General features: G+C 55.5%; 1 protein-coding gene across 2 annotated transcripts in view; it reads left to right on the forward strand.

Annotated features, from left to right (window-relative positions):
• NOS2 (nitric oxide synthase 2) overlaps window positions 1-9155 on the forward strand; it is a 33549-nt gene extending 24394 nt beyond the window's left edge. The window contains exons 19-26 of one of the 2 annotated variants that reach the window (XM_032845440.1): window positions 421-602; window positions 2953-3116; window positions 4039-4246; window positions 5801-5888; window positions 6320-6441; window positions 6716-6864; window positions 7797-7991; window positions 8553-9155. In XM_032845440.1, the coding sequence (XP_032701331.1) occupies window positions 421-602; window positions 2953-3116; window positions 4039-4246; window positions 5801-5888; window positions 6320-6441; window positions 6716-6864; window positions 7797-7991; window positions 8553-8672 (1228 nt within the window). In that variant the 3' untranslated portion in view covers window positions 8673-9155. The remainder of the gene's footprint in view (window positions 1-420; window positions 603-2952; window positions 3117-4038; window positions 4247-5800; window positions 5889-6319; window positions 6442-6715; window positions 6865-7796; window positions 7992-8552) is intronic. The other variant, XM_032845441.1, reaches the window with a different exon arrangement.
• Window positions 9156-11618: the final 2463 nt, after the last annotated feature.

The raw sequence follows: 11618 nt of genomic DNA on the forward strand, positions 1-11618 counted from the left end.
GTGTTATGGATTCCCTGAAGCTTTTGTTCATCTGCGCTATCTTCCACCATTTGTTAGGAAAACTGGGCTTTGTTCTAATAAGAGCCAGATTTGGGCTGGGGACAAGGAAGGGTTTGTCCTAATGCCCACAGATCTCCTGGGTGAGGGGATGCTTTCTTTAGGCAGAGGGTGTATAGTCAAGCCCGGTCAAGAAGGGGCTGCCCACCCTCTCCCCACAGAGAAGCCCCAGACCTGGTAGACCCCAGGCCCTCTTGAGCACCCAGCTCCAGGGGATGCCGGCAACCCAACCCCGCCTGTGCTCACCGAGCTGAGCAGGAAAATGAAAGAGGGCCCATTTCCTGGGGAAACTGGCCCACCCGTCAGGGAGCACTGGAGGAAATCCTGGTGGCGTCACCAGAGGCTTCTTTTTCCCTTCTCCAGCCGCACCACCCTCCTGGTGGAGCTCTCCTGTGAGGACAGCCACGGGCTGAGCTACCTGCCTGGAGAGCACCTCGGGATTTGCCCGAGCAACCAGCCGGCCCTGGTGCAAGGCATTTTGGAGCAAGTCGTAGACAGCCCTGCGCCCCACCAGCCTGTGCACCTGGAGACCCTCAGCGAGAGCGGTGAGACTTTTATACAGTGGCCCCAGCATCCCCCCCCAGCAGCCCCCCAACTCTGCTGATGGGTTGGTCCTGCACCTGGGCTGTGGGCACCTAACCCTGCCCTTCCTGCTGAGTGGGTGGGCCAGCCAAGCCCACACTAATGCAGCTTTGGAACAGAAGGGATACTTCTTTGGAGCTCTCTGCCCAATCCCAGAGGCTGAGTCTCTCTCCATTCTTTTGCTCACGCAGCCACTTCTTTGTTAATGGATGGATTCACTTGTTTTTGCATCAAAATTTTTTTTTAAAGATTTTATTTATTTATCTGAGAGCAAGACAGTGAGAGAGAGCATGAGCGAGGAGAAGGTCAGAGGGAGAAGCAGACTCCCCATGGAGCTGGGAGCCCGATGTGGGACTCGATCCCGGGACTCCAGGATCATGACCTGAGCTGAAGGCAGTCGTCCAACCAACTGAGCCACCCAGGCGACCCTTTGCATCAAAATTTTAACCAGTTGATTGCATCTATATGCTAGGCAGGTCCTGGGCTACTAAAATGAATGAGACTCAGTGTCCACACTCAGAAAGCTCACTACCTCCTACAAGAGGCAGATAGGCGAGAATAATCTTCTTCTTCATCATCATCATCATCTCAGTAGCAACTGGCATTATTTGAGTAATTACCAGCATTTTCTATGCCTTGACTCTTCAGGCCCCACAATAAACATGTGTGTGCAGTTTGCCTGATGACATGATGGAAAAATGTGGGAACATTGCAAAAAGGCTGAGCCTTGGAAGTTCAAGTCCCTGAGCCATCGCTTACTAGCTACATGACCTTGGGCCTGCGTGTCAACCTCTCTAGGCTTTCTTTGTCTCTATGGAGACAAAGAGATAAATGGAGATAAGAAATCTCTATTTCTGTGTCTCTATGGAGATAATAAATGGAGATAAGAGATCCTTCCTCATGAGATTGTAGTAAAGACCAAAAGAGCAGTCTTGACCACAGTTCCTGGCACCAGATAAACACAGGAATGGAGTGTGGAAACACTCCTTTTTTCCTACAGGCTTGGAAACATTTGTCCAGAAGCTCAGAGAGGGGGTTTAATATGCCCCGAGAGTCTCCTTGGATCCCAAAGTGTGTAACCCACTTGCATGCTGACGGTATTCTAATCTTCTACTGCTTACCCACCGAGGTCTCATTTGTCCCCTCACTTGGCCTGTGGGCAGGGGCAGACTGTGGGTGACCAGGAGAGTGAGACTCCTCTCTCCATTTTCACCTGGGAGAAGACACTGTCCTAGGGAGGACCTGGAGCGCCCGCTTCCCATGCTATGGTGAGGCCTCGTCTATGTGGGGAGCACAGCACAGGGGCAACAGGTACTAGGAGAGATAAGCTAAAGAAATCAACCATCACGAGCCTCCCAGCCCATAGGAATAGCTCTCTGGCCTTAATGGTAGTCTTGCCTCTAAAGAATGTGTACCCCTAAAGAGAGTGGCCACAATAGGAAAGTGGGGGTCAGAGAAGCAAAGGGTGGTATTGTCTCCCACTGTCCAGGAGAAATATGAGCAAGAAGACAGAGATGTCCTTGTGATTGTAGGAAAACTGATGTGGCACATTCAGGCCTTGGGTCTGAATGAAATAACGTAATACTGATATTTTTACCTAATATTTGTTGAGCAGGTATATGCCAGATGCTGTACTATTATACATACACCATTCTGTTCAGTGCTCATACAAACCTAGTGAGACAAGTTTTGTTATCACATCCATATTACAGAGCTAGAACCCAAGGCTCAGAGGGTTTAATCACTTAGCTAATGGTGAGGAGCCAGAGTTCAAACCCATCTGCTGGCTCCAGGGTCAGCACTGTGACTACCCTGCCTACAGCCTCTTGGGACTCCTTGGGACTTGACACTTTGGGCTGACTTGCTGCTCACTCAGTACTTCTTGGTATAGCCCCAGGGGATGGTAGTCCAGGGCTTTTCTCTAAATGAACATAACTGGCCTCTGGGGTATACATCAGTCTTTAGAGAATTTAGTCATTGTGAGTCTATAGTTCACCTATGTATATTTTGCTGAAGTTCAGGTCTGAACCAGAGAGACACTGAACTCTGGTGCAGACTTGACTTTTCAGGATCATGTCATCTTGGGTGCCCTTTGCAGGGCTGTTGGTCAGCCTTCCCTGGCAGCCGTGACTCTGGGCTCCACTTTCCTGCATGTGAATTGGGCACGTGAACACTTTTGCAGTTCCTGGGACCAGAAATTCAGTGTCTCCCCTGCAGCTGTAGGATGGAGTGTGTCTCCAGAGGTCTCATCACCCTTCAGGAAACCTAACTGGGGCCCTTTTGCCATTCTGACTCCTCCTTTTCCCTGTCCAGGAAGCTACTGGGTCAGAGACAAGCGGCTGCCCCCATGCTCACTCAGCCAGGCCCTCACCTACTTCCTGGACATCACCACCCCCCCAACCCAGCTGCTGCTCCGAAAGCTGGCCCAGCTGGCCACAGAAGAAGCTGAGAGGCAGAGGCTGGAGATCCTGTGCCAGGTAAAGGTTGGGCCAGTGGGTGAGGGAAGGGCAGGGTCCCAGAATCACGGGGAGCCAGAACCCAGAGCTGGCCTTTAACTGCCAAGGGGGAATCTGACCCAGCTTCCCAAAGTGAGACTTGTCAAAAGCTGGTGGGAAGTCAGCATCTTCTCCCATCCTATCTCTAGGACACAGTTGTGTTGAGTGAACTGAACTTCTCTGAGCATCTTCAGGAAGTTACCAAAGGATACTTTGTTAGAAATTAGCTAGAAAAGGAGAGCCACTGCGTCTTGTCTTTGTATGTTCCTCAAACCTGGCATCAGCCTGGAACTCGGGAAGTGTTGGAGGATGGATGGTGAGGATGAATGGAGAAGTGGACATGAGAGGTTGCATTAACTCACTTGCAACTTTCTGGGCCCATACCTTTGTAAAAGGCACAAGATGGCACTATTGCCATTGTTTTTCTCACTAATTATCTTGATTCCAGCCATTATCCTGTGTCTGTAGTGTACTAACTCAGCACACATGTTCTTATTTCATTCTCACAATGTTCCCATGAGAGAGGTGATGCTATCCTCATGTCACAAAGGTTAAGTGGTTGGGACAAGATCCCACAACAAGCAGGGGCACCCAGTCAAGATGGAACCCAGGTCTTTATGATTCCAAAGCCCTGTCCAAAATTAGATTATAATAAAGATTTGACTCCTGATCCCCAGTGGCTGATGGTGGAGTTCTAAGCACACGAATCAGAGAAATGCTTTCACTGACCTGAGTGCCTCCAGGAAAGGCACTATCTTCTCTCCAGCACCCTGGACAGCGCCTGGTGCTTGGAAGTATCCACTGAGGAAACGAAGGAGTGAATAAACAAATGTGGGATTGTGACAGCCTCCTGCCTCCGTGTGAGCAGAGGCCCCGAGTCACTCACATTGCCCTTGGCTTTCAGTCCTCAGAATACAACAAGTGGAAGTTCACCAACAGCCCCACATTCCTGGAGGTGCTGCAGGAGTTCCCGTCCCTGCGGGTGTCTGCTGGCTTCCTGCTCTCCCAGCTCCCGATTCTGAAACCCCGGTACTACTCCATCAGCTCCTCCAGGGACTGCACACCCATGGAGGTCCACCTCACCGTGGCTGTGCTCACGTACCGCACCCGAGGTAAGGCTGGGCAGAGGCTTTGGACCAGAGTCCAGCTCTGCTCCTGACAGTGCGGTGGTTCAGCAGCTCTGGGCTGTGTGGTCTGCTCGTCAGTTAAATACCCACTTCCCAGAGAGTTAATAGCCGTAGCAGGTACGGTATGCGGCAGAGATTGCTAGAAACCAGGCACCAAGCAAACCCTCTTTATGTATGTATTAGTGGTAAGTACATGAGATGGGTACTGTTTGCATTTTATAGGTGAGGAAACTGAGGCACAAAGAGGTTGCACTGTGAGCAAGCAGAGAACCGGGATTCAAACCCACACATTCTGACTGCTGGGTCCACCCTGCTTCACTCTGCGGTCTCGCTACTGCTGGGACAATGTAATGAGACCCCATGGAAAAAGCACCCAGTACTTAGTGGGAACCCAGCGATTCTTAGTATTCCTGATCGTCTGTCCTGGGTGCGGGGCTGATGAGGTCTTGATTGCTCACTCACTCGATAATGGTTTGTTTCATATCTCTCTGTTGCCACAGTGGTGGGCGTGGAAACACGGGGCATGTAGCTTCTGCCCTCATGGAGCTTCCTGTCTAGAGGCGGCAGCGAAGAGAGACTCATCAAAATAGATGGTTGTCATGATATGGGTGCGAAGAAGCATAGGATGCTCTGAGGGCAGAGGATAGGGCATGGGCTAACAGAGACTGGGAGATCCAAAACCTTGTCTCCTTGGACTTGGCTCCTGCAGCGGTTGAACCGTGCCCTTGCCCTGCCCTGCCCTCTGTAACTGAGCATTGCGTGGGTTGGCAAAGCTGGGTGAACAGCACACTCTTGCAGTTTCGAAACACTGGGCAGAGACTCTGCCTGCTGGAGAACATCCGCCAGGTCGAGTCTCAGTGCTCAGACAGAGGGGCGGTGGGCACATCTTGTGAGAGCCAGATCCCATTCAGAGAGACAAAGGGACTTCTTCTCAGGTTGGTTGGGATAGATTTAAATGCTGGGCCCTTGGGAAAGGGAGGTAACCCGGAGAAAGCGGGGATTCCCCCAGGCCCGGGAGGGGCCTTTAGGGAGGCAGAGGTGTCAGAGCAGACCAGAACGCTTAGGAGGCTGTCCGTCACTCAAGAGTTCCTGCCAGCAAGGGCTTTATCTCGTGAAGATGATGGCACGGTGACCGTGGCCACCCTACAGGCCGCTTTGGGTTGCTGCCGTCGGAGCTGAGTGGTGGGCTGGAAAGGTCCCTGGGGGAACTCTTGGAAGGAGCATGGGAGTAGGAGTCGGGGAAATTGAGCTGTCATCTGATTTTACTGCTACTTGAGTGATCTTGTACATGTTCCTTCTCTGAGACTGTTCCTGGAGGGGCAGAAGGAGAGGCTGGCATGCTCTCGACATGCAGCTTGGGCTGCACAGAGGGTGGACTGCAGAACCGGGAGAATTGCCCCCTCCCTAAAGCCCATAGAGTGCCTGAGCGGACACTCCCAGGAGGCTCATTGGTCCGGGGGGAGCCTCTGGGACAATTCACCCCTGGGGGTGTGGGGGGGGTAGAGGGCGATGTTGGTCAAGTCTGTGTTGTCCTTGCAGATGGCCAAGGTCCCTTGCACCATGGTGTCTGTAGCACGTGGCTCAGCAGCCTGAAGCCCCAAGACCGAGTACCCTGCTTCGTGAGAAGGCAAGCACCCCTTCCACTCTGTCCATTGTGGCACCACTGGCTCCTGGGAGCTCTGGTTTGAAAGGGAGGGATCTGGGCCCTTGATGAAGGCATTGGAGTCACACTGGGCCTCTCCATTCTATCCTGTGGCAATAGAGCATGGCCAGGTCTCCAATAGGGACAGAGAGGACACAGTGTAGGGGGGCCCAGAGTACAGTGAGGTTCAGCCTTTTTTCAGAAGGCCAGGACGAGGTGAGGGTGTGCCTGGACAGGGGAAATGAAGCGGCCTCCAGGACTTGGAAAATCAAATTTGAGCTGGTTGTCTTCTCCACTCCTACCACACTACCACCCCCCACCAGCTCTGCTGTACCCTCAGCTCCCCAGCCCCTGTCCAGCATGTGCATCCATCCCTGGGTGTCTGAGGACTGAGCCTCTCCATCTGTTCCCTTTAGTGCTGGCAACTTCCAGCTCCCCGAGGACCCCTCCCATCCTTGCATCCTCATCGGACCTGGCACAGGCATCGCCCCCTTCCGTGGTTTCTGGCAGCAGCGGCTATATGACACCAAGCACAAAGGTACAGCCAGGGGGTTCCCAACAGGCAGGGAGTGGACACCAGGTGTCCTGGCGTCTCCCGGGACCTCCCTGGCCCACTCTCCCATTTGCCTCAGCCTGTGTGGACAAGTGATCTGAATGCCCTGGGCCTCGGTTTCCTCATCTGTGAAGAGGGGACAGGAGACTTGTGGGCATGAAATGATAATTCAAGTTGACTTTCCGGCTGAATGGGCCTTGAGCCATGGCCCGCCCCCTGGTGGCCACCCTGGTAACTGCATCCAGCTGGGTCTTAACAGGGCTCCAGGCCGGCCGCATGACCCTGGTGTTTGGGTGCCGCCGCCCAGATGAGGACCACCTGTATCGAGAGGAAATGTTGGAGATGGCCCAGAATGGGGTGCTGCACGAGGTGCACACAGCCTATTCTCGTCTGCCTGGCCAGCCCAAGGTAAATGCGGCGGCTGCCCAGGCCGTGGGTGGGGCACTACAGCGCAGACTCGGGGGCGGCCTTGTTCCCCACAAGCCGCTTGCTCTCTGAGCCTTCATCTGAGCTCTGAACCGGAGGCAGTTACACACTCGTCAGAGCAGTGCACTCACTGCTGGGAGGAGAGACGGGCCCGACACACTGAGGACTAACCAGGATCACATGGTGGGTTAGTCCCCGTGCCCAACTGGCTAAAAGCCCTCCCCTGGGATACACACCTGCCCGGGATGATGGGATGATGGGATGACGTGGGCCAGGCTGGCTTTATGCTTAAACACCACGCCCCCCGCTGATGGTCCCTGCTGCCCTGGGGAGCTGGGACAGACCCTCGCCTCAGGCCTTGTGAATTTGTTCCATCTGGGCTCCTCCCAGGCCCAGTGTTTTGTGTCAGTGCTGGGATTGTGGGGCATCTCATGCGGAACGAGAGCAGAGGCTCCTAGACTTTTGTGTAACCGGGGACCCCGGTGTTCTGTGTCCTGCTCTGAATTACACTGGAGGTTCTGTGGATGGTCTACACAGAGGGGCTCCGGTTCTGGGGTGTCTACAGGCGGGGCCTCAGAGCCCCGGGCAGGGGAAGCGGCTTGACTGATGCCTCTTTGAAGCATGGTGAATCCATTGTCGATGCAGGAGCCTCACTGAACGGTCAGCTCCTTGAGGGCAGTGCATGGCCAACGTTCCTCTTTGGAGCACCAACCCTAGGCCTGAGCTGGGCGGGATGCCAGTGCCCCTCCTTATCCTGAGCCTGATCCCGGGGCAAGGTCCTGGCTGGGAGGGTCCTCACCCTCCAGCCGGTCGTGCCCCTCACTGCCTCCTCCTAGCCAGCAGGCCTGACTTTGGGCTTCACCCCTGGCAGCAGGGATCTGGACCCACCATCTCCCCATCTCCTCTGGTTTCAGGTCTATGTTCAAGACCTCCTGCGGCAGCAGCTGGCCAGCGAGGTGCTCCGTGTGCTCCACAAGGAGCATGGCCACCTTTACGTCTGTGGGGACGTGCGTATGGCCCGGGATGTGGCCCGTACGCTGAAGGGCTTGGTGGCTGCTGAGCTGAGCCTGAGTGAGGAGCAGGTGGAGGACTATTTCTTCCAGCTGAAGGTAGGGCAGCCGGTGGGTGGGCTAGGGATACAGCTCAAGGGCACAGGCAGGGGGGCACAAGGACCAGGAGAGTCCTGAAACCCAAAGGAACCCTGGCAGTGGCTGGAGGTCTGAGCTCGGTGGGCTCTTAGAAGGCCTGCCTGTCCCTTCTGGTCTGATTGCTTGGTTACACAAAGGCAACACGTTGCTTGATAACAAGACTCCTCAGAGCCTCTAACACACTACCATCCAACGTGACTCCTCAAGACAAGGAGAAAGTATGTGGCATTTGCCAAACGTATTTCTCTCAGAGCCCCCTGTCTTAGAGCGTTTTGGGGGACAGATACGAAGCAGGCTTGGGGAGCTGTTCGGGCGGTTCACGGCAGGCTGGGTGCTGATGGGAGTTAGTCTGTTGGCACTCAGGTACACTCTCAGCGTGACAGTTGTGAAGGCAGTTGGCTCATGAGTGTACATGGGACAGGGAAGCTGGGGGAGGCCCAGGGGCTCGTCCTGCCTGGACCTGATGAATGAGAGGTGGCTGGACCAGCAGAGCTGACACCCTGGTTCTGCTTTCCCTTAAAGAGCCAGAAGCGCTATCATGAAGATATCTTTGGTGCTGTGTTCACTTACGAGGTGAAAAAAGATGGGGCAGCAAGGCAACCCAGCGATCCCAGAGTTCCAGCAGCCCACGGGAGAAGTTGAAGTTGCTGCCACAGAACTTACTGGTGGAGCCAACTCTCGATTATCTGCGGTCACAGGGCCTGGGGAGATGGAAGGAAATTATATCGCCGAGCCTCACAGCTCGTTCTCCACCAAGCCTCATACTTGACCTGCTACTGAGTAGCAGCCTGGACTGAGTAGAACCTCTTATCTCCCTTGAGCCCACCCTTCCTGGATAATGGAGAGTTGGGCTTTCCCCGGTCCCTTGAAGACTAAATCCGCAGTGCCAGGCCCCTCAGCTGGTGGGCGAGAAGGGTGAGAACCTTCCTCTGACTACACCACTTGGAGTGACCAGCAGGGAGCGCTGTCGTGCTACACTGTATTTAGGGGCCCCGTGTACAGTTATTTATAACTCTGTATTTAAAAAAAACGAACCCCAAGTCTTCTCTCAAGGGCCACTTGGGACTTCCCCGTATGACTCCTTGATGGAGATATTTATATGAAATGCATTTTATTTTAACCACATTGTATGTGTGTGGGAGTGTTTTGTAGGGAAAGCAACTCCGTTCTACAGAGTTGGGGACTGGTGGGTGGCACAACCTGGACCCAAATCCTCCACAGAGGGACATACTAGCTTGGCCACACTGCTTCTCTAAAATAGCCACCAGGAGTGGGGCAGCCTGCGGAGTTTTGTGCAGACCTGCAGACCTGTAGTGGAGGTTAAGGAAACCAGGCTTGCCTATGGGGCCTGGGCTGTGCCTCACACAGGTTTGCCTCAAACGAGTTTACCTCACATGAGACTCACCACACACTGGGCTCACCACACATGGACTCTGGACACAAGGGGTGCACCTACAAGGTCTAAACTCACAGGGAAGACCTCATACAGGGCTCACCACACACGGGCCTCATCTCACATGGGGCGCACCTCACATGTGGCTCACCTCACAAAGGGCTAACCTCACAAGCGCTCATCTCACACAGGCTCACCACACATGGGGCACACCTACAAGGTCTCACCTCTCATGGGAGACCTCACTTGGGGCTCACCTCACATGGGGCTCACCTCACACGGGCTCACCACACATGGGGCGAAACTCACACGGGCTCTCAACACATGGGGCGCACCTATTAGGTCTGACCTCACATGGGAGACCTCACATGGGAGACCTCACATGGGGCGCACCTCCCATGGGGCTCACCTCACAGGGGGCTCACCTCATGGGGTGCCCCTCATACAGGGCTCACCTCACTTGGGGCGCACATCACGGGGGCACACCTCATTTGGGGCTCACCTGACACGGGGCTCACCTCATAGGGGGTGCTTCTCACACGGGACTCACCTCACATGGGGCTCACCACATGGGGCGCCCCTCACATGGGGATCACCTCACAGGACACTAACCTCACAGGGGATGCCCCTCACACGGGGCTTACCACACACGGGGCTCACCACACACGGGGCTCACCACACATGGGGCTTACCTCACAACATGGGGCTCACCACATGGGGTGCCCCTCACATGGGGCTAAACTCACATGGGGCTCACTCATGGGGGCACCCCTCACACGGGGCTCACCTCACACGGGTGCACAACACATGGGGCACACCTACAGAGTCTCACCGCTCACAGGGGACCTCAGGGCTCACCTCACACGGGGCTCACCTCACAAGGAACTAACCTCACAAGGGACTAAACTCACATGGTAGCACCTCACAGGTGCACCCTTCACACGGGCTTACCACGCACAGGGGTCACCACACAAGGGGCTCATCTCACACAGGTGAACCACATATGGGGCACACCTACAAGGTCTCACTTCTCATGGGAGACCTCACTCGGGGCTCACCTGACATGGGGCTCATCTCACACGGGTGCCCCCACACGGGGCTCACCTCACACGGGGTGCACCTCACACAGGGGCTTACCCCTCACACCAGGCGCCCCTGAGGGGTGCCCCTCACACGGGTCTCACCCCACACGGGCTCACCACACACGGGGCGCCCCCACATGGGGCTCACCTCACACGGGCCTCACCCCACACGGGACTCACCATACATGGGGCACTCCTCACAAGGGGCTCATCTCACAGGGGGTGCACCTCATAGGGGGTACACTTCACATGGAGCTCACCCCACATGGGCTCACCACACATGGGGCTCACCTCATACAGGAGCACCTCACAGGGGGTTCACCTCACGGGGGGGTCACCTCACATGGGGTACACCTCACACGGGGCTCACCACACATGGGGCTCACCTCTCACAGAGCTCACCTCACACAGGACTCAAATCACAGGGGACTCACCTCAAATGTGGCTCACCTCATGTGGGATCACCTCACATGGACTCACTACACATGAGGCACACCTCACACAGGCTCTAGACACGTGGCGTGCACCTACAAGGTGTCACCTCACACAGGAGACCTCACACGGGTTCACCTCACATGGGGCTAACGTCACAGGGAGTGCCCCTCACACACGGGGCACACCTCACAGGGGGCTCACTACAAACAGGGCACCCCTCACACGGGGCTCACCTCACAGGGGGCTCACCTCACACGGGGCTCACCCCACACGGGGCTCACCCACCCAGCGCTAATCTCACACGGGGCTCACCTCTCAGGGCACTAACCTCGCAGGGGGCACCCCTCACACAGGGCTCACCACACACGGGGCTCACCTCACATGGGGCACCCCTCACTGTGGGCTCACCTCACATGGGTTTACCTCACACAGGGCTCAAATCACAGGGGGCTCACATTCCACAGGGCTCACCTCACAGGGCGGTAACCTCACAGGGGCCTCATCTCACAGGGGGCACCCCTCACATGTGCTCACTACACATGGGGCGCAACTACAAGGTCTCACCTCACACAGGGCTCACCTCACTCAGGGCGCTAACCTCACAGGGGGCTCACCTCACAGGGGCTCCAGTCACATGGGCTCACCTCACATGGGGCTCACCACATACGGGGCACACCT

Source organism: Lontra canadensis, unplaced genomic scaffold (genome assembly GCF_010015895.1).
Source record: "Lontra canadensis isolate GAN:19392208 unplaced genomic scaffold, GSC_riverotter_1.0 scaffold163, whole genome shotgun sequence".
Lineage (NCBI taxonomy): Eukaryota > Metazoa > Chordata > Mammalia > Carnivora > Mustelidae > Lontra > Lontra canadensis.